This window comes from Aspergillus clavatus, genomic scaffold (assembly GCF_000002715.2).
Source record: "Aspergillus clavatus NRRL 1 1099423829805 genomic scaffold, whole genome shotgun sequence".
Lineage (NCBI taxonomy): Eukaryota > Fungi > Ascomycota > Eurotiomycetes > Eurotiales > Aspergillaceae > Aspergillus > Aspergillus clavatus.
The window spans coordinates 1010126-1036362 of NW_001517094.1; the positions used below are offsets into that span (position 1 = coordinate 1010126).

A 26237-nucleotide genomic window follows, 5' to 3' on the forward strand; every position below is an offset into this window, starting at 1 on the left:
CAGACTTGGCATTTGGAGAAGTCCACACAGGTACTACCTAGGTACCTAGGTAACTATGTAGGTAGGCGTTGGACTTGGGACAGAAGGATATGAAGCTGGTGAGGCACTTCGGAGTTGAACAGAGGATGGAGAATCACACTTGTTATTATTATTATTCTTATTTTTATTATTGGCATCGGTTGTATTCCTCAAGGATCGCCTATCTACTCCGTCGTCCTCTACCGACTCCGTTCCGCTTACGCCCAGTAAAGATTAATTCTTGATGATTGACACCCGTTTCATCTCCTGGATGAAGTTCGCTCTCTTCTGCCTTTTTGGTTGTTTTTTTTTTTTTTTTTTTTCTTAATTCTTCTGTAGCAGTCAGTCTTTTCATCAACTTCGCGCTCTTTTCCCCCCTGTTAAATCAACCATTCTCGTTCATGCGCTCTGGTGCTTTACAGCTGTCGTCACCCCCCAGCACTGCGTTCTGTGGCCCCTCCTCTTGTAAAGCCTCACCACTACGTACTCCATACGGCATACAGCCTGCAGGCAGATGCTTCACTAGTTCTTATTTCTTTTCACTCTTTATTTCGATACTTGTCTTACCATCGACTTCATAATCGGCCTACTCCGGAGTAGTTCCAGCTCGCCTCAGCCGGCGCCCTATCAGATCGCTCTGAAGCATCTCCATCCTCATGCCTGTCCAGTTAAGGGCTTCCCAAGGTAGCCGGCGGCAATCCGTAACCAGTCTTTCCTCCTCCACTCCTATCGCTTCCAATCCGACTTCGACGGCTTTTACCACCACCAATAATAGTAATAATTATTCTCAACATCAACCTGCCATCGTCATCAAGAACAATAACAACAGCAACAGCAGCAGCAGCGGCAGCAAAAATCGGGATGCTCGCCATACCCGGGCGACTTCTTGGACATCCGGTCACGATCAAGGCGGCGAACCTTCCTTTCCCGCTTATCACCCTCACACACGGCGCCGACGAGAATCGAACCTCTCACTCGCCGATCTCGCCGACCTCTCTGAGGGCTCGTCTCCTCCTTCATCCTTCGACCACCCCAATATGGCTATGAAGAGCACCTCGTCAGGATGGCATCGAGGTCACACCCGCAATCATTCCCAGAGTATCACACAGGCCAACGCTATGCAACATCAACAACAACAACAACAGAGACATGTTGCTGGAGGTCCAGCGACCCGCGGCGGGCCCGTCACCTGGATGTCGTTGCCTAGGAAGAAGCAGCTGGCGTTGCTGGGTCTGTGTCGCGTCTTCGACTTCTTGCAGATCGCCTCGTTACAAGCGTACATGTTCTACCAGCTCAAATCCTTCGACGAAACGCTCTCCGACTCCGACGTGTCTACACAAGCTGGAATTCTTCAGGGTGCTTTCACGGCCGCACAATTCGCGACTGCGATACCCTGGGGTCGAGTGGCAGATGCTGAGTGGGGTGGTCGTAAATTTGTTTTGTTGGTGGGGTTGATAGGCACGGCAGTATCCTGCCTGGGTGTTGCCTTTTCGACGTCATTCGCGCAGGCCGTGTTTTGGCGTTCGTTTAGTGGTGCGATCAACGGAACAGTGGGGATCGTTCGGACAATGATCGCAGAGAATGTTAAGGAGAGGAAATACCATTCTCGGGCCTTCTTGATCCTTCCCATTGGGTTCAATATCGCTGCGCTGTTTGGCCCAGGTGAGTCGACTCGTTGACCGATGGTAGTCCCCTCGAAGATGATGATTGCTAATTCCCATGGTTCCAGTTATGGGAGGCATGCTTGCCGATCCGGTCAAGAGCTATCCGAGGCTGTTTGGCACCAATTCGTCCTTTGGAGGTGCGGCTGGTGTGCAATGGCTGATAAAGTATCCGTATGCATTGCCAATGCTGGCCAATGCCTTCTTATTGACAACCTGCGCCGTTTGCGTCGGCATGGGACTGGACGAAACGTTGCAAGCATGCAAGGGAAAACCTGGCCTGGGCGCTTTTGCGTTGAAACTGTTCGCCCGTGGTCTGAAGGCCGTTGTTCCTTCCTCATCACCCCTGTATACCAGAATCCCTTTCTCCGACTATGACGAGGAAGGACCGCTGCTGAGCCGACCAACCGATCCTACCGAAAGCTACGAACTGGAAGAAAAGGCCACCAACTCTAGAAGAAATGCGCGTGTGTTGCCTTTCCGGCGCATTTGGACGAAGAATGTTCTGTGCACTCTTTTAGCCCAGGCGTTCTTCGATTTCCAGATGGGGTATGTATTGCACTTCTTTCGACTCGTGTGTGCATGTATAATGACATCGTTCACAGTGCCTTCAACAATCTCTGGCTGCTTTTCCTCTCGACCCCGCGATATGACTCCAGCGACCCCGCCAGTCCTGCCCAGGAACTCCCTTTCATCTTCACCGGTGGGTTGGGCATGTTGCCGCAGAGTGTTGGATTCGCGACCGCTATCCTTGGTGTAATTGGCATGCTCCTCCAATTTACCATCTATCCTTCTATCAATGGCCGTCTGGGTACGGCCAAGAGCTACCGGTACTTTCTCTCTCTCTTCCCCCTGGCCTATGCTTTTGCGCCATATATCGCGCTTGCGCCATCCACTACGGCTCCTCCCGGACAAGCCAATGGCCCATGGGTCTGGTTTTCCATTATCGTCGTCCTCTTCCTGCAGGTCACCGCGCGGACATTTACACTCCCGACCTCGATCATTCTTCTCAACAACTGTTCACCACATCCTTCGGTGCTCGGTACGATGCACGGCATCGGGCAGTCAGTCTCTTCGGCCTTCCGCACCATCGGCCCCATCTTCTCTGGGGCTTGGTACGGATATGGTCTAGAAATCGGAATGGTGGGCTTCGCCTGGTGGCTGATAGCCCTCGTGTCTGTTTTCGGATGCATAGCCGCGATCTTTGTTTACGAAGGTTCTGGCCATGAGGTTCTTCTTCCCGGGGAGGAAGAAGACATCCATTGAGTTGTTTCTGTTCTCGCACTTTTTTTTTTTTTTTTACCTTACCTTGCTCTGTACATATGTTTCGGGCACATGCATAGTCTGGTGTCCTGTCGGGGTTATACCGTTTTGTGGCTCACCATATTCGTGTTCACTTGCTTGCGTCATTTTTGCTCTTCGCAAGTTTGCTCATATTAATTGTCCAGTTGACTGGACGATGCCAGGCAGCGAGAACTGTCTGTTGTACATGAACTGTTGGACTGGGCCGAAGAACTGGCCTTCACGGCTTCGTCACGGCTTCGTTTCCCGCAGGGCTCTTCTTCGCTTCTCTGTGTATATGACTTGTTCTCTCTCATTGCGTTCACGGGGGGCCTTCTCATGCACGAAGCGATGAAGGCACATGGCCGCTTCGGGCTAGATTATAGATGACTGTATCTATGCATCAGATACAAATAATATTTCATGAATTTAACCTTCTCATTATTACCGGATTTGAGGTATGCTCGACCATAGACAATAACGTAGACCTCGTATCAACATCAACATGCGTTTCAATTCGTCAATCGTCCGACGTGACCCATCTCGCTCAATGTCTCAACTTCTAGGTTTACCGGCGCAACGCTGCGAATCTTCGAGTCAACTCGTCCAGCTCCGGTATCGAACCCGGACCACCAGCATTGTTCTTCCGCGGCTTTTGCCCGTCAATCTGCGACTCCGACTCGACATCACTCCCGGGAACCTTGACTCGGGGGTTCGGGTTATCCGACCGGGGTCCCGGCGGCGCAACGCTGACAGGGCTCTTTCCAGTGTGGAAGCCACGCGGCGGCGTTGCCTTGTTCAGCTCGGAGGCTTCAGACGCGCGACGCGCTTCTGCGAGCGTCGGCCGCGATGGGGTCGAGGGGATAGCAGCATCGCCATCGCCATCGCCATCATCAACAAACTCTGGGGCGCCGCCGAGCTCAGCCTGATCCTCCACCCCCCAGGAACTCCCATACGCCCGTGCAATCTCCCGGAGGTAGCTGTCGACCAGTTCCTGGGTCGGCGGCTTCACGCGCAGCGCCTTCAGGACCCGCTCCGGCACTCGCACGTCCTCAAGTTTGTTGTCCTGCGCCAGAGCCATGAACTCCTTCCCCCAGCGCTCGGCAAGCATGCCGCGCAGCATGGTCAGCTCGCGGACCTCGTGCGGGAAGCGCGGCCAGGCGTAGAAGATGACAGCGGCGGCCTCGTCGAGCGCGGGGTCAATGTAACTGCGCTGGTCCGCCTCTGCGGCAGCGACTTCTTCCGACTCCTCCGCCTCGGTCTTGCGTCCTCGCAACGTCGACGCATCCGCATCCACATCCGCAGCAGGAGCCGAAGCCCCGGCCTGCTTCTTCGACCCCGACCCCGACCCCCATAGCGAGAAGCCGAGGAAGGATTTCGAGGACGTGCTCGTATCCACCTGGGCCGGTGCGGGGCTCGCGCTCTGCCGCTGAGGCTGACGATGACCCTGCCCGGCCTTTAGGGCTTCCTTGGCGCGACTGCGCGCACGGGCGCCCTTCTCGCCGAACGCGACCTGATCGAGTACGTTGGCGCGCGCGAGGAGCAGCTCGCAGTACAGCTCGACCATCTCCATGACCTCGACGGCGATGTCGGTGGCAATGACATTCTCGACGCGGATGCGGGCGGACGATTCGCGGCCTTCGTCGAGGAGGTGGGCGAGTTCGCGGCGCTGGATGACGGAGGACGCGGTGTCTTTCTTCTGGAGGAGGCGGAGGCGCGGGATGAGAAGGCGCAGGGTTGAGGTGAGTTTGTTCTGGTGTGGTGATGGTGGTTACTTAGTTTGTTTGTCCGGGGAGGTGTGTTGCCTTGGATGCATGGGAGGATGGTGAATGCGGGGTAAGGCAATGGGGGGCTTTCCGGGGTGTGGAGGATGATAAGGTAGGGGAAGAATGATTTGTTGAAGACTGAGTATGAACGGGAGGACTTACTGTTTGTACTGAAGGAGGCATCTTGGCTGTTGAATGTTGCTGATGGAGAGATTGATGTTGGAATTGGGGGGGGGAGTTGAGATGTGCAGGTGCAAGGCGGATGTTGATCAACTGATAAGTCTCGATAAGGTTGCTGACTCCAATACATCTCTGTCTTCCAAGGGATTGGTTTTATTATGGATTATCACATTGCTCTACCTTATTTTAGATCAGCTAATTATCGACATTATCAAAAATTATCAAAAGAAGTTCAGTTCAAGTAACAATATCTCCAGAAGGAAAAGTATGGTATGTCCAATCCCCGTCCACCCATTATCGTCAACGATACTCAAGAGCTCCAAGCTAACGTGTCAGATCATCCATTCAAAGGGGGGGGAAAAAAGCCCTCAAAACCAAAAGAAAACTGCTGATGAGCAGACGAAGAGAATATAATCAAGTTAAAGGGTCGTCAATATACAGATAACGTCAGTCGTCAAGAAGAATGGTATGGTTCGAATAAGAAAAAGTGGTCCAGTTGAACAGGACCAAGGGGTATCCCAGAGAAGTGAAAACAAGGAACAAGAAAGGGGAGAATTATAACGCGAAGTTGACTTCGACGAGAAGAAAGGAGAGCTCATAGCTGAAGTAAAGTTGGTGACGACCTTGGAAGACTGCACGCCTGGCAGCTTACGTGTACAGTTGCCATGCTTCTTTTAAACCTAGAGGTTCACCATGATGGCCGCAACGGCTCCCATTCCTAGTGTCAGCACTGACACCGCGGCATTGGCAGCGCTTCCATTTTCTTTCTCAGGAACCGGTGTAGGACTGGCTTGCGCGGATCCAGTGGTCATTGCCGGAAGAGGTCCAACAGACACCGATTGTTTAACAAACATCTGCGGTTCGTACGTGTAAGGCAGGTCAGACGACGCAGATTCAGAAGACGCAGATCCAGAAGGCCACTCGCTCTTGGAGCCCTTAGCTTTCTGACTTGGACCGCTAGTCACGGAAGGTGTAGTGGTGGTAATGGTGGTGGAGCTTGCGCTTGAGTATGTGCTAGAGGGCTCGTCGGAGGTGGAGGACGGCGCATCGGTCGACGTGCTTGGGGAATCCGTGCTGGATGGGGCGGCAGTCTTGGTGCTGCTCTCGCTGGGCTTAGTTGTGGGATCGAGCTTAGTTGTGGGATCGGATTTAGTCGTGGGTTCGGGCTTCTTGGTCGACGAGGAGCCACCACCGCCGCCGCCGCCGCCGCCACCAGACTTATTGAAAACGACAACATTGGCCTTTTCGCCCTTGGGGACTGTCACCACGCAGAATGTTGCGCCGCCGGCCCCGACGGAAGAGCTGCCGACCATCTCGTTGACACCGTTGACCGCCGGATCGATTTTGCATGGAAGACCATTGCAGCCGCCGCCCTCGCACTCGATCTCGACACCGAATTCGGGAATCTCATTGCGGAAAGGCGTTGCGGGTTCGAGGTAAATCGGATTCCAACCGATCTTCAAGAACGTATTGCCGTTTCCATCGGTGTTCGTGCCGGCAACATACGGTGACCAGTTACCGATCGGTTTGTCAGAGGTACCCCAGACGCAAGCGGTTTCGGTATCGTAACCCGGGGGATTGATATAGAAGCTGAATACAGTCAGATTTCTACAGTGGTCGTATTCTTCTGGGCATATGCACTCACTGGGCGGCTGTTTCACACCAATAGCTGAGATCAGGCACAGCAAGTGTCGCCAGTTCTTCCACCAGAGTGGGAATCAGCATGGCCTCGTTTCCAGGTAGAACGGTCTGGCAGAAGGCGACTTGTTTGCCGCACTTGTTGCGGGCGCCGACGGAGCCTGTGCCGTCCTGACAATACGGCTTGTTGGGGAACGGCTTCTGAATCTTGCCGTCATCATCGCAATAAAGACCGCCATTCTGAAGCGCACGATTGTCAGAAATCGTTTGATTGCTCTTGGACACTTTCTTCGATGCGACTCACCATGGACTTGGGATATGAGTAAGAGGTGGCTTTGGGGTCCCATTGCATCGATACTTGGCCGGGAGGACAAGCATACGGGCAATAGTGGCCGGGCTCACAAGGCTGGTCGGGACTCATGGCCCAGCCGGCGTTCTTCATGTTCGGAGTCACCGCGACCAAGCCGGCATCGGTAGGAAACTCGCATTTCCCTCCTCTCTTCTCCAGTGGAGCTCCCACTTCGGCAACTGAGTGGATACCACCGTGTTGATGTCTCGATTGATGCAGGCGGGCGTGTCCGGATGCCTCGACGCCCGCGATGAGCCATAGCAGCGCCGATGCGCCGGTAACCATATCAAACTTCATTCTGACGTTATTCTTCCAAATTCTTTTCCTTTCATATAGTGCGACTTCGCTGAAGTTGTTGGAGGAGGTGGGCCGATTGGGATCGAGTCGAATCCGAATCAATCTCAACGCGACAGGAACGAAAGACTATGGTCAGTAATACCAAAAAGAACGAGTGACTACTCCGAAGAGCGAAAAAAGAAGGGAACCACCACCAGACAGGAGCGAGATGGATGGGGAAAAGAGAAGTAAGAGAAGTGACTGGGGTGAGCGAGGAAATAGGGACGGGGGACCAGCCCAACACGAGAACTAGTTCTAGTCCATCGTTAGCCCATAAATCAGGCCAACTCCAGACTGGAGTTGATGACTTGAACCGTATGGCGCCTGCGCTAGGGAGTCACCAATCCGAAACTCCGTCCAACGCCCCCCGTAACTGTACGGAGTAAGTGATTCTGCTTGATGAAGCCACGGATTTCCTCATTGGGATAACCTCGAGGCTATTGAAAGCTATTCCCAATCGAGCTGGGGACCTCGCTAGCTGCAGCCAATTAGAGCACTATCCAACATCTTGCCCCGGTGGTTCGTGCCCCACTAGTCCCAGTGGGGAAAGGGAGGGTTTTATCTCGGCCAATCACAGCGGGTATGTTCCTGACTCCTGGTGCGTGTGATGTTGGATCCTTGAGCAACTCTCTTTGTCTGTCTTCATCAGTCATCACTGTATCGCTGCGGCTGCGGCTGAGGGGCATTGATATTAGTAGTAAGTAGTTGACGATGGCTACAGCCTAGATAGCGTAGTACTACAGAGTACTGGACCTTCTCTCCAAAGAGACAATGTCCATCAGAAAATAAGGATCATCGCTTCATAAGGCCCCCACACTGAAGCTAAGTATTGCACCATGATCGAGCAATAGTTATAAATTATAATCAACAGTCACATTGACAGTTCCACTAGCCGACACCATTAAACTCTCATTCGAGTTTTCGGTGCAACAACTTGCGCCTGTCGCGAAAAAGGGGGCCAATCGGATGCTTCGATCAGACGAGAACAAAGAATACCTTCGAGACTCATATATCAACGATCTTCAAGCAGGAACCATGGGGCCATGGGTTGTTAACTTGTTATATGTTGGTAACTTGGTTGGGGACTAGATAACCCCCCCTCCCCTACTAATAGATGTGGAGTAGGTCCGGGTTCTCTAACTGGCGGCCATGGTTCCGGTCGTGTTCGCTGCCTCTTGACGGTCATTATTATCGTCCATATGAAGATCGAACAAGTAGCAACCCAACCACGCATAACAGACCAAAATCTACTCCCCCGACTGTCCCTCTATATCCCTCCAACCATCAAACACTCCCACAGCATCCTCCGCTGCCCCCCTCCTCCACCCCCACGCAACACAGTAATGCCGCGCAAGCAACCGCCATTCCTCAAGCTCATCCAGCATCTCCAGCCCCGCAACCCTCTCCTTCTCCGCCTCACTCACCCACCGCTCCCAGATGAAGTCGATATCCGCTGCAGCCTGGCCCGCATCGAGTCCATGCTCGCGTAGCCGTCGCCGCTGTGCCTCCAAAGACGCATACTCATGCAGCGTCTGCAGCTGGATCCCGCGCGTCGCAAGATTAGCCACCATCGTGCGCCCGAAGGCGTCGTCCGGTCGGATAGGCTCGTACAGGACCAAGCCTAGCGGCACGCGCGCCGGGAACAGCATCTTCGTGAAGTAGTCCACGACGTTGGCGGCTTCGCGCGGGGACAGGTAGATCAGACAGCATTCTGAAATGAGGAGGGTGGGAAGGGTTGGGTCGATGTCGGGGAGCGAGGGGGGAGGTGGAGGCGCGGCTGGCTCTGCTGATGTGGACGCGGACGCGGCGAGTGTTCGGAGATCAAGCGGATGCAGGTGGTAGGTCGGGGTGTGCAGTGCGTCCCCCGTGTCGGAGATGGATATGTCGTTGGGGCCCTTAATCCCTAGTGCGCGCTGGAGGAGGGGCGCCGCGCGGATAAACTTGATTTTCGCTGCGGTGTTTACGGGGAAGTCGATCTCGTGGTAGACGAGGTTGCGGACCGTTGGCTGGGAGAGGACACGGAATACTCGCGTATCTGATCCAGCGCCTAGCGAGATGATTTGTTTCCTGGTCTCGGTGGTGGTGCTGTTCGTTGATTCGAGGCCGAGGAATCGCGCAACGAGGCGGTCGATGGCAGTGGTGCGGACGTATGTACCTAATCGCAGACATCTCCGAGTCAGACATGGAGGGATGAAAGGGTGGTAGTGGTCCCTATCGCAGTCAAAGCAGCCACTTACCTCTGTTGATGATGGGCAGTCTTCTCGTTTCTGATCCCGGCGATGTCGACGCCCGAGCGAATGGGTCCTCCAGGTATCCGATTTCCACTGCACTCAGCCGGGAGACACTGGCGTCATTGTCTGTCCCCTGTACAACCCGGTCTTTGGCTGCTGTTGCGCGCAGTCCATGGCCGTCTTCGCCAGCACTGGTACCTCCGCGGCCTCGTAAGCGTCCTCGACCTCCACCGCGACGGAGGGTGTTCAGGTTGGGGATTTGCGGGGCTGACATGGCGGAAGAGGTTCTATGGCCAGAGAAGGGAAGCTTTTGGGCGGTGATGATGATACTGGCGGGGTTGTCAATCTCCCCGCCATACTTGACCCACTGGAGCCTACAGCAAGCCTCCTTGCGGCGTGGACGCCCTGCTGTCCTTTGATCGCTTCGAATAGCCATGCCAAAAAAAAAAAAAAAAAAAAAAAAAACAAAAAAAAGTATTTCTCAGATAACGATGATATAAAACAGGGCTATATTTCCGTCGATCTTGAAAATATATTTTAATGGCCATCATTGACCTTCCACGACTCTAGATCAATACGCCGTTTATACTACTCTATCTAACAACCATATCTCATACATATACAAAGTTGTTCCGGCACAGAGGACAGGTGCTCTGGTTACTGCTCTTGAACCACCGGAACAAACACACCGAGTGGAAGGTGTTCTTGCAGGTGGCGCATCGCTTGTTCGGAGTCTGCATGTCCGTCGAGATTACCGAGTAGCAGATGGCACACTCGCTCTGACCCTTCAATGCGCCCTGCACATTCTTGCGGAATGCCATCAGACCATCCACAAGATTACCGTTGGAGAACATGATCACACCCTGGATGGTGAGAAGCCAGCTTCTCCACTTCCTTTCATCGACTAGCACCCGGCTCCGTCCTACGACAAGGGCCGGCTGCAGAGGATATGCGGGCGGGAGAGAGATCGAGATTGCGACGGGGGGCGAATCCTCGTCGACGGGAATGCTGGCAATGATCTCCGCTGTCCTGGGGGCGATCTTCACTGACAGAGCGCGTTCCTCATTCGGGTCCTGGGTTGCTATCCATTCGTCCACTCCCTTGAGTGAGTCCTCAATGATCAGAGGCGAGACCTGATTTGGATAGTTAGCACTCTGAACAAGTAGTCGGATGCTAGTACGTCAAGTCTTACAAATTTCTCGGACCACGCCTCCACAGGGCCTTTGATGCGGTTCGTTGTATCAAGCCACCAGCTCTTAGTCAAATTGCCAAGATGCTTCAAGCACAAGAAGTACAAGTGGACGAGGAGCCACTGTATCTCTTTCTCATGAGTTTCTGACTCATCGAGCTCAAAGGAGCGAATGTCAAACTTCGAGGCATCGACAAGTTTTCCCTGGGATTGCTGAAGCAAATCAAACATGAATTCCAACAATGGACCCAGGCTATCATTTTCTTTGATGCCGGAAACATATTGTTCTTGTACCGTGAGAGACTATGTTATCGAGATTAGCACGGAGCTGCCACTGATAGGCCCTCACACATACCGCATTGACAAAGTGGTCAAATACCACGTTCCAGCTCAGGAGATATGACCTGATACCAGTCCATGTCCTATCGTCGTCTTCGGCAAGAGCGATTGATTCTTTTGTAGGCGCTTCCAGAAGCAAAGACATGAGCTCGTCAGGAAGTCTTGCCACCGAGTTGGATAAAGCCACGTCGAAAGACACTTGCTCCTGTGTTGAAGGGATATAACGATGAAGAAGCGTATAGGCTGCTTTTTGGACAGCCCGACTGTTTGCAGTCAGGAGGTAAAACATCTTGTTCACGTCTTCAAGACTTTCGGCGGGAATAACTTCGATCAGGCGGCATAGAACTTCGGCGGTGATATCCCGTGGCTGATGAAAAGTGGTAGAATGATCTTTCGAGAGTCAATTAGCATCAGCATATCTAACTGTATGCATCTGAACTTACCGAGCTTTCCGAGAGTCGAGACTAGATTGTTGAAAAGCTCCGTCTTTCGCTCCGACCAGACATCTTTCACTTCATCGTTGCTGTCTTCATCCGCGACTATTGACCTGAGAGCTGCAAACAGTCTGAAGGAAGAGAGGATGAGGGGTAGAGCATCGTCCCCACCGTTGACTTCGTGCCATATCGCGCACAGAACATCGATGCAGTCTTCCCAGTGGGATCCATAAATCTCATTCAAATGGGGAAGGACGAAGGTCAAGGTACGGATGATTTCTGCTTTGAGACTGAGTGGCAACTCCTCAGACTGGAGACACCTTACGAGATGCTTGACAAGGAAGACCAAACGCTGAGTGGGAAAAGTCCCTGCAACATCAACTTCTCCTGCCAGAAGAAGGTTGAGTATGGACAGCTTTCGAATTCCTTAAGCCGCGTTAGCAAAACGTTGATAAGCTCGATTTTCGACCTCACTAACCGTCCTTTTTCTCATCTTGCGGCTTAAGACCGGTAGAATCTGCAACTAATTCGTTGCAAAGCCGGATGCCTGTTGGGCTGGTCAATATCGAGTCTCGCAGGACAGCCACCCAAGCCGCTGATTTGATGGCGTTCGCTGTTCGCATTTCCCTGCACAACTTGGTAATATCTTCAGGGGATTTATTCCTGCCAGGTGAATCGACGCTATTCATCAACTTCACAAATGCTTCTCCAATGCGATAGTCTGCCGGAGAGGTACTACCCAACGCTTCTAGTCTGCCTTGCCAGAACGAAAGAATGATGGACGAAATGCTCTCTTCCGTCCCAAAGGATTGGATTTCCGAGCGCGCCCACTGGCTGATCATCTTCCGGCCATCATGGACGAGCTCCATGTATTCGTCTCGTTGATCTGAATGCGATAGCCCAGTGATACCGTTGCAATTCTCAATACTCAAATCATCATCAATCAATTGCACAACCAGTGGCATAAAGTAGGCTATTGTCTCCAGCTCTACTGCCGAAAGCTTGCTCACTATGTCGAAGGAGGACAGAATTCGAACAGTAAAATATGCGAGTCGAAATGCAGATGAACAATTACCGGCATCACGAGGGATACTGCGATACTGTTCCTTGAATGTGTCTGATAAATCCCGGTGAACTAAATACAATGTTCCGCCGAGTGGGTTTGTGATAGCCGTTGATGAGCGGGGAGGAAGATCTAGGAACGGCTGTATGGCTCTCTCCCAGGATTGACGAGAAGGTAAAATATCTTTGGCGATTGAGCCAATATCCTCGAAGTCAACAGCCTGAAGGAGGTCCTCTGCTATGCTGAGTAAGGACCCAAGCCTTGAAAAGCGTCAGCAACCATCAAACGTCCATTCATTCTGTTGGTCAAAACTTACGAGAGCGATTCCGCATTGACATGGTCGAAGTTATGCTGCAAAATTTCGACACTCGACTTGGCACTTGTCTCACCGATTGCAATTTCCTTGAGTCTCACTATGAGTGATTCTGCAAGACTTGCCACTTCTTCATCAGAAGATTCTGTCAGGAACAGGAGCTTTGCAGCTAGCTTTGACCCATATGCTCCGCTCTGGAATCCTCTGATCGCATCCGGGACAGAGTCGGCAATCTGAGAGAGTCCAAACAGGGCATCGGAAAGCTTGTTTTTGTCAGATAAAGTATTGATGATAGAAAGAAAAATTGAATCAACCAATTCGCCTTGGGTAGATTGATTTTGTAGTGCTGCGATCACGATTGGCCAGTGGAAACGGCTGCCTCTGCAGGCCTGGTCCAATGCTTGTTTGATCAAGGAATCAAGACCTTTGTTATCACGCACTTCTGCGAAATCGAGAGTTGACAGTAGTTTCTGGACAGCTTGTACATTTGACTGCTGTAGATCAGAATCCGCTACCCGCTCGACTACTTTCTCGAAGCTGGAACCGAACCCGTCCCAGGAGCGGCAAGATAAGATGATCGAGATGAGACGATCCGCTGATGGGGAGGCCAAAAGATTGGACGCCTCGTTTTGAACAAATTCTGGCAAGTCACGAGACTGCCGTGCGATGTCTGCAACGTTGCGTATCATTTCTTCAACAACAGCAGCTGCTGCATACGGCTTGCCATTTCGGGATTGTAGAACTTGCAAGCAACCGTCCAGCAGTGGCAAGTTTGTTTCTTCGAAAACCCTCGACAGCAGAGCTCTACAGTCGCTATCAGCTACACTCGCAAGAACCGAAGCCTCCAAAGCAAAAAGTCGGCCAGATCGCGCGCATACAGCGTCCTGCGAAGACCTGAACTCTTTCGACTGCTCGGGAGCTGACAGTTTGACAGCTTCAAGTAGCCCATCGGTCAAGTCCGTCCATAGCCGTCGTACTTCCCCTTCGTATAGATACTTAGCCAGAGCAAGAATGTACTCGGTACAAATAGCTTCAGCTGCTTGAACTGGAAGAGACCATTGGGGCACATCCTGCTCAACTCTCACATATTGCAGGACCAAAGGAGATAACCTTGCGCAAAGAAATTTGTCTCTGTCGATCTCGGGTAGTGAATGTGCGAGCCATATTCCCGTCTCAACATAAGATTTCCAGCCAGCTGGATGATTTTGTCGAGGTTCTTCCCTTGAATTCAAACCAGCCTGGAATGCCTCCGACAGTGAGATCGAACTGGACAGTCCGATATTACCTTCGCCAGGAGCCTGAGGATCGGCTCTCGCCAAAACTTCTGAGGGTAGAATTTGCAGTAATTGGGAGAGGTTCGCCCAGAAAGAGGCCGTGCCTCCTTGAGAGCCTTTTTGGATATATTGGAGCAACCTCTTAGACGAAGTGGTCTTCCCGGAGTAATCTTCTGTCCATAATTGTGGTCGTGCCGATGTCACTTGCAGTAAAGTCTCAGACAACTCTGATCCCGATCCCAATTGAGGGGTGGACAACGATTTGCCAATTAGAGCCGCACTGAGGATTTTCCAATCCAACTCCTCGGGTTCTTTTGAGACTGCAGACCGGAGTAACACATATACAGACTTGCGCACAAAGGGGTCATCATGAAAGCAGAGAGACCATAGCGTTTTGCTCTGCAAGAGAGTCTCGACGGTTGACAAATCCTTCTGGAGATCTTCGTGAGTCGAATTTGCTGAAATCACCTGTCAGAACTGCTATCTTTCCTGGGAGTCACTACAAACACACCTAAAATCCGATTGAACAACATGAGAGCCGTCCCTACTACACGAGCATATTTCGCTTCCGCATCGTCAGGTTTAACCGTTCTCTCGTCACTCAAAGTCTGAGGAGTCTGTTGGAGAATAACATCATCTACAAACTCAAGGATCGAGCTCTGGTAGACTTTCCACACCCCGCTCCTCTTTTGATCGGTGGAAAACACCCGTGTGAACGACTCAAGCGCTGAAAGATGCACCGGCCGATCATTATCATAGACTCCTGCTAGCCACGCGCCAACTACCTTGGGTAAGAAGGGGGCAATGCGCTTTCCAATAAGGTAGGCAATAGATCCTTGAACTGAGTGGGCTGTTTGCCTTACCCTACGACTAAGGTCGATTGACGCCCGGGGATAGATTTTTATCTGCAGAACACAATCAACATCGATTTCCAGCCTGCAAGACATACTTGTAGACATACCCAGGCATCTAGGAATCCCTCGTCGAGAGTGCCACCGCGGCTCTCCACCTTAGATACAAAATCTTTAATTTCATCTAACGACCGTATCCTCGTAACTTCATCCTTCTTCAGAAAGTTCTTGAAAGAGATGGCTAATTGCGCATCAGCAATCCGTGAAAGATCTGGCGGCTCAGTCACATATGTGAGAGAGGATGGTGCTCTTCCGGGACTCGAAAAGGCACTTGAGAATCCCCCAAAAGACCCAAACGCACTGGCAGCAGCACGGCTGCTCGAAGCCTGCGATTTGAACTTTTTGCTCATAGCAATGTGGGGTAACTGGCTCACTTTGACTGGGAGAAATATAAACGAACGGAATATGAGGGGAATATAAGTAAACCCTCAGAAGACTCAGTCGCGGACAGTATATGAATCTCAAACCCAAGAGTCATTCGAATCCGCCACGTATCGTTCTTTATATCATGCCCTGACGGCTCTGACAAACGTCACTTGGTTTCTTTTCCCATATCAAAGGCGGCCGTTGACGATCGGAGTCCCGATAAGGAAGTCACGTGGTCTGGTGTCATCGATCGCCCAAAAAAGTCAAGTCGACGCGGTCCGCCTTGCCGAAGGTGTCAAGAATATAGGCAGAAAGAGCCTCTTGATTTCCTCTAGTTCTCTCCGGAAGTTGCAGCACCACCACAAGTGGCGCTTCATTCTCACAATGAAGTTCTTCATTGAGTAAGTCTATCGCTCATAAGTATCCATAGCAAGTTAAAATCTTTTGGGGAGCAAGCTCTTCTAATGGTCCTTCTCGTCGAATAGTGATCTTCCCGTTCTTTTCCCTTATCCTCGTATATATCCAGAACAGTATGCCTACATGTGTGATCTCAAAAAGACCCTCGATGCCCAGGGTAATTGCGTTCTCGAGATGCCTTCGGGTACGGGAAAGACCGTGACCTTGCTCTCGTTGATCGTTGCATATCAGCAACATTACCCGGAACACAGGAAGCTCATCTACTGTTCTCGAACAATGTCAGAGATCGAAAAGGCCTTAGCTGAGTTGAAGGAGTTAATGAAGTATCGCACTCAGCAGCTGGGCTACACTGAGGATTTCAGGGCGTTGGGTCTCACCAGTCGAAAGAACCTTTGCCTACATCCGTCCGTCAAGCGAGAGAAAAGTGGTGCAGTTGTCGATGCAAGGTGTAGGAGTCTGACGGCTGGTTTCGTTAAGGAAAAGAAAGAGAGGGGCGAAGATGTGGAGTTGTGCATTTATCACGAGGTATGATAATTGTGCTCTGCGCCATTAGGAAGGAGCCTGACGCAGGTTAGAACCTCGATCTTCTCGAACCGCATAACCTCGTTCCTCCCGGAGTCTTTACCCTTGACGGACTGCTGAAATACGGAGAAGAACACAAGCAATGTCCTTATTTCTCAGCAAGGCGCATGGTATTGTATCCCCTTGACTGTCTGCGGCATTATAGTCAGCTAACATACATTAGATGCCATATTGCAACGTCATCATTTATTCCTATCACTACCTCCTTGACCCTAAAATTGCCGAGAGAGTATCGCGAGAACTTTCGAAGGATTGCATAGTAGTATTCGATGAGGCCCACAACATCGACAACGTATGTATCGAAGCTCTCAGCATTGATATCACCGAAGACTCGTTACGAAAAGCCACAAAGGGAGCGAATAACTTGGAAAGGAAGATTCAGGAGATGAAAAGCTCAGATGCGGAGAAGCTCCAAAATGAATACTCAAAACTTGTCGAGGGATTAAGGGAAGCAGAACAAGCTCGAGAAGAGGAACAATTTATCGCGAACCCTGTTCTTCCAGATGACTTGCTCAAGGAGGCTGTGCCAGGTAACATACGGCGAGCAGAACATTTCGTCGCATTTTTGAAAAGGTTTATCGAATACCTCAAAACTCGAATGAAAGTCACCCATACTATATCCGAAACACCACCCTCATTCTTGACGCATGTCAAAGACCTCACATTCATTGAGCGGAAGCCTCTACGTTTTTGTGCGGAACGCCTCACTTCATTGGTACGGACGCTAGAACTTATCAATATTGAGGACTACCAACCTTTACAGGAAGTTGCAACGTTTGCAACTCTAGTGGCGACCTACGAGAAGGGTTTCCTGCTGATTTTGGAGCCATTTGAATCCGAAGCAGCGACGGTCCCAAATCCGATACTGCATTTCACTTGTTTGGACGCTTCTATCGCGATCAAACCGGTCTTTGACCGATTCAGCTCAGTGATTATAACTTCCGGAACTCTCTCTCCACTCGAGATGTATCCGAAGATGCTCGATTTTGATACTGTTCTGCAGGAGTCTTACAGTATGACTCTGGCACGCCGATCTTTCTTACCTATGATTGTGACTCGAGGGTCGGATCAAGCGCAGATCTCATCTTCCTTCCAGATCCGTAACGACCCCGGTGTCGTGCGCAATTATGGAAATCTTGTTTTGGAATTCTCGCGCATCACACCGGACGGAATCGTTGTGTTCTTTCCATCTTATCTCTATATGGAATCTATCGTCAGCATGTGGCAAGGAATGGGCATTCTAGACTCAATATGGAACTATAAACTAATTTTGGTTGAAACCCCCGATGCGCAAGAGTCTTCGCTAGCATTAGAGACCTACCGAACAGCATGCTGCAATGGCCGAGGCGCTATTCTATTCTGCGTCGCTCGAGGAAAAGTCTCCGAGGGTATCGATTTCGACCACCACTACGGTCGTGCCGTGTTATGTATTGGGGTCCCCTTCCAGTATACGGAGTCTCGTATCCTGAAGGCTCGTTTGGAGTTCCTGCGCGAGAATTATCGCATTCGGGAGAACGACTTCTTATCATTCGACGCTATGAGACACGCCGCACAGTGTCTGGGTCGTGTTTTGCGTGGCAAGGATGACTACGGAGTCATGGTTCTTGCTGACCGCCGATTCCAGAAGAAACGCAATCAGTTGCCCAAATGGATCAGTCAGGCCATGTTGGAAAGTGAGACGAATCTTAGTACGGATATGGCTGTGGCCACCGCGAAGAACTTCTTGCGCACAATGGCTCAACCGTTCAAAGCCAAAGATCAAGAGGGCATCTCCACATGGAGCTTGGCCGACCTAGAACGGCATCGAGAAAAGCAGATGCTAGAAGAGGAAAGAGTCCGCAGAGAAGTGGTTTCGAATGGACATACCATAAACGGGGCTACTCACCGTGGAGCTGCTGCCGCTGCGGACGAATTCGACGACGGCATAGATGAAGACCTCATGATGTTGGATGCTCAATAATCCATTTCAGCACATACACTGTTTCTTTTGGCAGAATTCAACTTTTCTCCATCACTTCTTCAAGCGACTTTTTTTTTTGCATATTTGGGTTCTTGGATATGATACCACGGTAGTCCTCGAGATATTCTTGTGCAGTACAACAGAGGCATGGTTGGGAAATGGGAAGGGCGCATCAGGCGAATACGATATAGACAAACTAATAGAATGAATTGACTGATCTATCCATCTGCTAATAATACTGTAAATGCTATCAGAAAAGGAACAAGACTTTTTCTTGGGTTCCGCTGACACAAACTCCCGAATCATTGGACACATCAAAAATACAAAAGACATCAATCAATAGACAAAGAAAATTCGCAAACATGTACAGTAACTGAAAATAATATAAGGTAATATGCCATGCACACTATACACTCACACATCTACTTATGCCACGGGAGCAAGGACGTCGAATGCACCCGTGCCGACCATTCCAGCACGACCCACCACGATTCTGCTACTGGGACTCTTGAGGTTGTCAAAGTCCCTCTCAATCACAGCATCCTTCAGGAAACCAACGGTGGTCTCAAAACTCATCTTTGCCAAGGGTGACGAGCTGTCCTTGACAAGACCGTTGCGGTTGAAGGCGCGGAAGCCACCAGACTGGGTCATCACGTCACCGATCAGGTTCAGATGACGGTTGTCGACGGAGATACTGTGACCCTCGAAAACGTCGGACATTTCGCGGACGATGGATGCGCGCGCAGCCTCAACACCATACAGTGTGAGCATGTGGTGAATCGAGTTGGTGTAGAGCGAGTGAGGCTTGATGATGTCCTGGTAGTCGCGCATGGCGAGAAGATTGACACCCTCAGTGATGACATGTGCAGGCTCGCCCTTGAGTGGGTTCGCCTCCACGTACGTGCAGTTACCCAAGCCGGGGATGGACTGGATGACAGCGCTGCGAGCAGCCTCTTCAACCAAGGGCAGGAGGAGGAGCTTGGGAGTGGAGATGTCGTACTGCAGTTGCACGGTACAGGTTGTGCCCTTCTTGGGGTTGAACTTGAACTGTGTAACCTCGCCGTACTTGCCCTTGATATCCTCCTCGCGCAACTTGGTGTCTTTGGTGTGGTCTTCCGCTTCATCATCAGAAGCATCCTCCATCTCGACGTCAGAAGACTCATGGCGATTACCCGTTTGCTCTTCCTCGTCCTCATCCTCTTCCTCATCATCTTGCTCTCTGACCATGGCGACTTCTTCATCCTCGGGCCCTTCGTACGAAACCTGGTTCGACCGGTTCTGGCCGCTCCGGGCCCGCTTGGCATCATCTTCATCATCTTCAACATCGTCCTCCATAGGCTCGGCCTCACGGTCTGGTCCCCTCGGGCCTTCGTCTACAACGCCCACCGAAACACCAATGTCAGGCTGAGCAGTCGAGAAGCTCTTCAATGTCTTCTCGTCATTTCGTTTCTTCAACTCGCCTCTAGTAAGCTTCACAAGCTTCGGGATGAACTTGTTCTGCAGAGTGCTCTGTACATCCTTGGTGGTGATGGCATACTCCTTGGTATACTCCTCGACCGGGAAGAAGGTAATATCAATGTCGTATACCTTCGACCTTGAACCGGTTGAAGAGATTCTTTCCTTGACTTGGACCTTGTCGACGACCTCAGCAATGCTCAGTTTACTTATAGCCTTGGCAAACCGCTCAGAATCCTCTTTCGACAACTCCTCGTTCAATATCAACGTCATCGTAGGGGTCATGATATGAGCGCTTGCAGTCATGACAATTTCACGCAAACGTGGGATACCCAGCGTCACGTTCTTCGCAGAGTGACCAGCCAAATGGAAGGTGTTCAGAGTCATTTGGGTGGACGGTTCTCCGATTGACTGGCCAGCAACAATTCCGACTGCTTCACCAGGGTCGACGACAGATTTAAGGTACTTCATGTTCATCAAGGTGTTGAACGCCTTCTTGCTAATTAGACCGTCGATTTGCTTCTTCTTATCTCGAAGAAGCTTGTCCGGGTTGATGTCCTCGTACTAAGAAGATTTTAGTATTGAATGTGTGGGATTGAAGCGCTAGGGAAGGGCTGCATACCTTCTTGAGCGCCTGTGAGAAGGCCTCCGATGTACTACCAAGGTTACCGCCAGGGTGATAACGCGAAAGCACTGGATCCATGGCATCAACCTTGCCAGATTTGCGGACCTTCTTCATAGCATCCTTGTGCCAGTTCGTGACCTCTTCCTTCTCAAGGCTGTGGAAATCGCTCGTCAGGTTGACAGACGACATGATAGAGACGTAGTTCGAAGTGAGGAAGTCGAAATCCTTCAAGTGGACCTGCTTTGTGATATCGAGACCATCCTCTCCGTACAAGAATTGAATGATAGAACCATCCGAAGACTCACGCACAGAGGTGTCGTATTCAGCTCTAAGACCTTCCATACCCTTGATCAAACAACGCTGGAGGTAACCAGATCTAGATGTCTTGACAGCAGTATCGATAAGACCTTCACGACCAGCCATGGCGTGGAAGTAGTACTCCTGAGGTTTAATTCCGGTCAAGAAACGACCACAGACGAAACCACCAGCCATGGGATGGGTATCAAAGGCCCTGAAGGACGGTAGAGTTTTACCGCTGATCATGACAGGTACACGTCGACCTTCCAAAACCTGCTGTCCCAAATTGCAAGAAATCAGGTTTGCATTGACGCCTGAACCCTTGGCCCCAGAGATTGTCATAGACTGCATCTGATTCCAGGGGAAAGGTTTGGCTAGGCCCTTCGGGAGGCAAGCCTTAGTGATCTCGGTAGACAGTTTCGCCATCTGAGCGTTCGAGACGCTATCCAACCCACTCTGTTTATCATCGTCACGAAGTACATCTTCCAATCGTCGTCGAAGTTCGGTGTCTTGGTCAGGAACTGTGGTTTGATCGAGGGTAACGTACTTGAGAGCAACGTCCCGTCCAGCGCTGGCGGCTTGGCTAATGATCTGCTTGCGTACCTGGTCACCTTCTTTGGTCAGGCGGAGATCATCAATACCGCAAGTAAAGGCACGCATGTTCAGATATCTGGTCAGAAGTCTTCCGAGGATACTGATCAACCTTCCTGCAATCGTGTGACCATAGATCTCGTGAATCGCGTCGACGAGACCGCCAGCAGTAGGACCGATTTGTTTCTTATCGAGGATACCACATAGCATTTCACCATCCTTGAAAATGACGCTGCCCTCTTCATTACCTTCGCCCCATCGATCTCCGGGAGTTGACGACTTGCTCTTCAGGTTGAGTCCGGCTCTGCCTGGAGGCATGATGTTCTTCAGAATCGTTGTGATCACTTGCTTTCCTGTCCAGAGACGAGTTGGCTTCAGCACAGTAGGCTCTACGAGTTGAATCCGCTCCGTAATAGTGTGAGAGTTCTCCGGTCTAAGACAGCTATACAGCAGCTCATAATAATCTTCCTCGTTGAAGAAAGTATCACGACACGTAAACCATGTTCCCATGGAAATATGATCCTGAATCAGACCTCTCAAGGGCTTACCAGATGTCGCGACAAGATATTGGTGATCGGCATCAGCAAGCATCATAGCTTCGGCACGAGCGAGTTCATTCTGGGGGAAGTGCATGTTCATCTCGTCACCATCGAAATCGGCGTTGTAGGTGTTGCAGTTAGCATAGTGCATTCGAATAACTCTCTCATTTGCCAAAACACGAGCTTTATGGCCCATGATAGATGGTTTGTGAAGTGTAGGTTGCCGGTTCATCAAGACAACATCACCTGTCGTAAGATGTCGGTAGACCTTCTTGTTACGTGAGCCCTTCATCCGCCAGTTCGACGGGGCGAGCAACTGGTTGGCCAACGCGGTACGCTCGTCAAGACTCTTAAATTTGAGGTTGGTAACTTGGCCCAATTCGTTCTCAATTGCCGTGGCACCGGGATACTTGTCCGGTCCATTGATGACTGCTTGTTTCATCTCCCAGAAGTTGTGGTTGGTCACAGGCTCGGGATACGTGAGCTTCTTCGCAAAGACCAGGGGAACACCAATCTCATTCGTTTCAATGTTGGGGTCGGGAGAGATGACACTTCGAGCTGCGAAGTTGACACGCTTGCCCATCATGTTCTTTCTGAACAAACCCTCCTTCTTTTCCAGGATTTGCTTGATACCGTTGGCGGCCTGGCCTGCTGACGCGCCAGAAGCGCCTCTCTCACTATCAATCAGGCTATTGACAGTGTCTTGTAGCTGAACTATCGCATGTAGAAGATCACGATAATCCCGCATCCGAGTGACAGAATCAGCACCTGCATTTTGTCTTTCTTTGCTGATTTGATTGATAATGTCACAGTTCTTGAGGATTTGGGTCAAAGGCGTGTTTTGCTGTGCCTCCATGATCTCACCCGGCCCTTGAGGGGCCGCAGGTCGGTATTTGTTCGGTGGTACCAGAATATTTTTGATGAAGAACATGTTTGCGCTGACCTGGGACTCTTTCTTCGGCAGAGGCCGAGAATTGTAGATCAGGTTCAAAATGTCTTTCTCCTTCTCGAAGAGCAGAATTATCGCAGCGTGTACCTCAGGGGACGGCATGTATTGTCCACCATCGCCATCTGCTTGGTCTTTGTTTTCAGCCATTGCAACAACGGCATTACCACGGGCCACCTCTTCCTCCGCTCCATGTGTTTCCGATGTGGCGCTGGCTGAATCAGAGACGCCATTGGCCATTGCCTCTTTCTCCTTCATGTTCAGTTTCTTGGCCTGCTGGAGAAGGATTAAGGAGTTAGGTGCTTGGAATCCGGCTTGTACCATGGCCAGCCGGGACTTTTCGGGCAATGGCTTTCGGAAAATCTTTGAGGAACGATCTCTCCGGTAAGCTGGTGAAATACTGTACCCTTCGTCAGCATTTGCACTGGATAGCGCTGGAGATGGAATTGAAGGACATGACATACCCGCTGCAACTGCTGCATTTTTTGATAGCGACGAGATCCTTGAAGAACTGCTTGACTAAGTCTCGCCTCTGTTCCGTTGCCATCGGATTCTTCGCACCAGATAGGATGTCATTCAATCTGCCGGCCGCGTGCGCTTCCCGAATCACTTTCTTGACGTATGCGTTTCTGCGAGCGACGAGATCCTCGTCATCCTCGTCCTCACTGCCAGAATCGTCTGCATCCTTCGCCGCCTTCTTCTTGCTTCCAGAGCCGGTTCCCATAGACTCTATAACACCGACTTCGTCGACCAATCCGTATTGCAAAAGTCGAAGTTTGCAGACATAGGCATTGACTTGAACCCGTGGCATTTGAAACCGATGGCAGTAGACACATTGCGCCCGGAGTAAGCGAAATAGTTGGTCAAAGAAGGTAACGTTGTAAACATGAACGGGAAGCTCAATGTGTCCGGGATGGCCTGTGCAAGACCAGGCGTTCTGGCGACAAGTGGCACAGCTTTAATAGAGTCAGTATGAGAAAAGAGTTTCTAGTAGCGACGATCATCCACAGAAGATCACGAAGCATGAAACAAGCACAAGTCTCTGACTTACACATGATCACCCCAAGCACCCAGAGCTGGATCGTATAAACCGCCAGGAACGGGATTGTTGAAGGAATCCAAGGTCGGAGTATTATGGATTCTCTTTACTGAGATGCCTTTGATATCTTCATCTGAATAGACTCCAAAATCGATCCCCGCGATTGATGAGGCCACGGGCCGTGCAAAAGTCGCCATGATTCCCTGCAGCTCCTTGAGCGACAGAAATCGCAAGCAGTGCGAATTCTTTGGCTGCTGGCCTGGAGAAATTAAAAGGCGGGTTTGGTCGGTCTTGATGCTGCGAAAAAGTTGACCCCAAGAACTTTTTCTGCCGTGTGCCACCGCCCTTATGTTCATTCCACTCAGCGCTCATCCCGTGATCTCCATCTGATTTGTTCCGCATTACGATCATCCACTGTTATCGTCTTCTCCCAAGTTTCTCTCCAGTTCCTTGCTACGTCTCCGGGGTGTGATCTCTGCATCGTCGTTTTCCAGACCATCATCTCATTTGAGCAGTGGGTGTGCGCAACGCGCTTACGTGGTTTGAATAATGGCGGACGTGTCAGGCAACATGCTGAAGCGGCCTCATCCCGAAGATGAAGACAACAACGCGCAGAAACGAACTCGCTCCAACAATGGCTCTCCAATGCCAGCACAGGGAGGCGCGGCCTCTGGGAAGGTCGACATTGAAAAAATGGTGGCAGAGGCGAGAGCCAAAGCTGAAGCCGTGCGCGCTAGGCTTCAAGCTGCCAGAGGCGGTTCCTCAGCCCTCACACCAGCTGCCCCAAGCCCGAGTCCTACGCCCCCAGCCGCTACTTCAGCCATGTCGAAATTAGAACAAATGAAAGCGAGAGTAGCAGCAGCTACTGGGCGAGCCAATGCTGCGGCGCAGCAACGAACACCTGCTCCTCCGCCTCCTGCGTTTGATGACGACGATGGCTCTTCACGGGCTCGAGGTGGCCTAGATGTTGGTCTTCATCCTGCACTTCTCGCAGATACGACAGAGTTTCGAAGTGGCAAAGGTCGACAGGGTGCGCAGAAGTTTGCGGGGGGCCGTCATGCTGAGTCGCCGTTACCTGGCACCAAAGATCGAGCCGGACTCGACCTGTCAGGCCCGTCACTTGAAGAAATCAAGAACAACCCCTATTTTGATCCGAGTCTTGGTCCTAAAGCAACTATCGCGAAACCCAGGAATTCACGGCAACTTATTTTCAATCAGAAGGGCAAATACATACAACAGGCGGCAGCCCTACGCCGGCAGGCCCAATTGGAGGCCATGAAGAAGCGCATTGCAGAGAGGGCTCGGCAGGCCGGTATTGATGAAGACATGGATCTCGAGAAAGCATTTTTGGTTTCAGCTCCACCAGCTATTGAGTGGTGGGACGAAGGTTTGGTTGAAGGGGAGGACTACTCTGCTATCGATGACGAGCGGAATCTCAAGATAGACACCCCAGATTCCATCATTACTGTCTACGTCCAACACCCCGTACTCCTCGAACCTCCCCAGGATAAGCATATGCCCGCACAAAAACCTATGTATCTGACACCGAAGGAACAAGCGAAGATCCGTCGTCAGCGACGGATGGCCGATCTCAAAGAGCAACAGGCGAAGATCCGGCTAGGTCTTGAGCCAGCGCCTCCACCAAAAGTCAAGAAATCGAACCTCATGCGGGTTTTGGGTGAGGAGGCTGTCAAGGACCCTACCGCGGTCGAGGCACGTGTGAACCGGGAGATCGCAGAGCGGCGTGAAACGCACGAAGCTGCCAATGAGGCACGAAAATTAACAAAAGAAGAGAGACGAGAGAAGCTTGCTCAGCAACAAGAAAAGGACGCGGAGAAAGGCATCCATGTATCAGTTTACCGGATCGATAGCCTAGCAAACGGACGTAATCGGTTTAAAGTCAGCAAGAATGCTGAACAACACGCTCTTACTGGAGTCTGCATCATGCATCCTCGGCTCAACTTGGTGATTGTGGAAGGAGGTGCTCACTCAATCAACAGCTACAAGAAACTGATGTTGAATCGGATTGACTGGACGGAGAACGCGGGCCCGAATGCGGTGCGTGAAGGCAATCGCGAAGCTCTCGCGTCGTGGCTTTCGGCTGAGGATGAGAAAACGGGAGAATTGAGGGACCTTAGCACAAACACTTGTAGTCTTCTTTGGGAAGGCCAGGCTAAAGCTCGTTCATTCAGAAAATGGTTGGGTGCCAGAGTCTGTGAGACTGATTCGCAAGCCAAAGACGTTCTGGCTCGAGCGAAGATGGAGAACTTTTGGGCGTTGGCCAAGACTGCGAAACAAAAGGAGTTTTAAATGTCCATAGTATTTGTTCTACGAGATAGTCTGCCCATGAGGATAACGGCAATGTAATATATTGAACAAGCACCATGTATGACAGGCAGTGGCCATCTAGGGTGGCCGTAAAAATATGCTGCACATT

The 26237-nt window shown here is 51.1% G+C and overlaps 8 protein-coding genes across 8 annotated transcripts, besides 8 other annotated features; 3 read left to right on the forward strand and 5 right to left on the reverse strand.

Moving 5' to 3' along the window:
* Nucleotides 1-139: 139 nt before the first annotated feature.
* Nucleotides 140-171: a microsatellite.
* Nucleotides 172-321: 150 nt separating this feature from the next.
* Nucleotides 322-344: a microsatellite.
* A 497-nt stretch (nucleotides 345-841) lies between these two features.
* Nucleotides 842-870: a microsatellite.
* A 185-nt stretch (nucleotides 871-1055) lies between these two features.
* On the forward strand, nucleotides 1056-2945 carry ACLA_021500 (putative MFS transporter; the record flags this gene model as incomplete). Its single annotated transcript, XM_001268861.1, has 3 exons — nucleotides 1056-1680; nucleotides 1748-2228; nucleotides 2285-2945. 3 exons carry the CDS (start codon nucleotides 1056-1058, stop codon nucleotides 2943-2945), a joined length of 1767 nt encoding a protein of 588 aa, XP_001268862.1.
* A 583-nt stretch (nucleotides 2946-3528) lies between these two features.
* Nucleotides 3529-4909, reverse strand: ACLA_021510 (DUF292 domain protein; the record flags this gene model as incomplete). Its single annotated transcript, XM_001268862.1, has 2 exons — nucleotides 3529-4713; nucleotides 4889-4909. 2 exons carry the CDS (start codon nucleotides 4907-4909, stop codon nucleotides 3529-3531), a joined length of 1206 nt encoding a protein of 401 aa, XP_001268863.1.
* Nucleotides 4910-5586: 677 nt separating this feature from the next.
* Nucleotides 5587-7190, reverse strand: ACLA_021520 (SUN domain-containing protein; the record flags this gene model as incomplete). Its single annotated transcript, XM_001268863.1, has 3 exons — nucleotides 5587-6496; nucleotides 6552-6784; nucleotides 6849-7190. The coding sequence occupies 3 exons, from the start codon at nucleotides 7188-7190 to the stop codon at nucleotides 5587-5589; spliced, it is 1485 nt and encodes a 494-aa protein (XP_001268864.1).
* Nucleotides 5786-5821: a microsatellite.
* Nucleotides 6018-6051: a microsatellite.
* Nucleotides 6091-6120: a microsatellite.
* Nucleotides 7191-8476: 1286 nt separating the features above from the next.
* ppm1 (protein C-terminal leucine carboxyl O-methyltransferase ppm1) lies at nucleotides 8477-9896 on the reverse strand (the record flags this gene model as incomplete). The annotated part of the gene is made up of 2 exons (XM_001268864.1): nucleotides 8477-9384; nucleotides 9467-9896. 2 exons carry the CDS (start codon nucleotides 9894-9896, stop codon nucleotides 8477-8479), a joined length of 1338 nt encoding a protein of 445 aa, XP_001268865.1.
* A 3-nt stretch (nucleotides 9897-9899) lies between these two features.
* Nucleotides 9900-9933: a microsatellite.
* Nucleotides 9900-9934: a microsatellite.
* A 137-nt stretch (nucleotides 9935-10071) lies between these two features.
* ACLA_021540 (ubiquitin-protein ligase RKR1) lies at nucleotides 10072-15333 on the reverse strand (the record flags this gene model as incomplete). The annotated part of the gene is made up of 8 exons (XM_001268865.1): nucleotides 10072-10593; nucleotides 10653-10952; nucleotides 11005-11378; nucleotides 11432-11848; nucleotides 11901-12745; nucleotides 12802-14530; nucleotides 14584-14977; nucleotides 15034-15333. The coding sequence occupies 8 exons, from the start codon at nucleotides 15331-15333 to the stop codon at nucleotides 10072-10074; spliced, it is 4881 nt and encodes a 1626-aa protein (XP_001268866.1).
* A 556-nt stretch (nucleotides 15334-15889) lies between these two features.
* ACLA_021550 (TFIIH/NER complex ATP-dependent 5'-3' DNA helicase subunit RAD3) lies at nucleotides 15890-18308 on the forward strand (the record flags this gene model as incomplete). Its single annotated transcript, XM_001268866.1, has 3 exons — nucleotides 15890-16291; nucleotides 16342-16458; nucleotides 16512-18308. The coding sequence occupies 3 exons, from the start codon at nucleotides 15890-15892 to the stop codon at nucleotides 18306-18308; spliced, it is 2316 nt and encodes a 771-aa protein (XP_001268867.1).
* Nucleotides 18309-18734: 426 nt separating this feature from the next.
* On the reverse strand, nucleotides 18735-24156 carry ACLA_021560 (DNA-directed RNA polymerase I core subunit RPA190; the record flags this gene model as incomplete). Its single annotated transcript, XM_001268867.1, has 4 exons — nucleotides 18735-20327; nucleotides 20386-23161; nucleotides 23226-23717; nucleotides 23813-24156. 4 exons carry the CDS (start codon nucleotides 24154-24156, stop codon nucleotides 18735-18737), a joined length of 5205 nt encoding a protein of 1734 aa, XP_001268868.1.
* A 193-nt stretch (nucleotides 24157-24349) lies between these two features.
* Nucleotides 24350-26110, forward strand: ACLA_021570 (U4/U6-U5 snRNP complex subunit PRP3; the record flags this gene model as incomplete). Its single annotated transcript, XM_001268868.1, has 1 exon — nucleotides 24350-26110. One exon carries the CDS (start codon nucleotides 24350-24352, stop codon nucleotides 26108-26110), a length of 1761 nt encoding a protein of 586 aa, XP_001268869.1.
* Nucleotides 26111-26237: the final 127 nt, after the last annotated feature.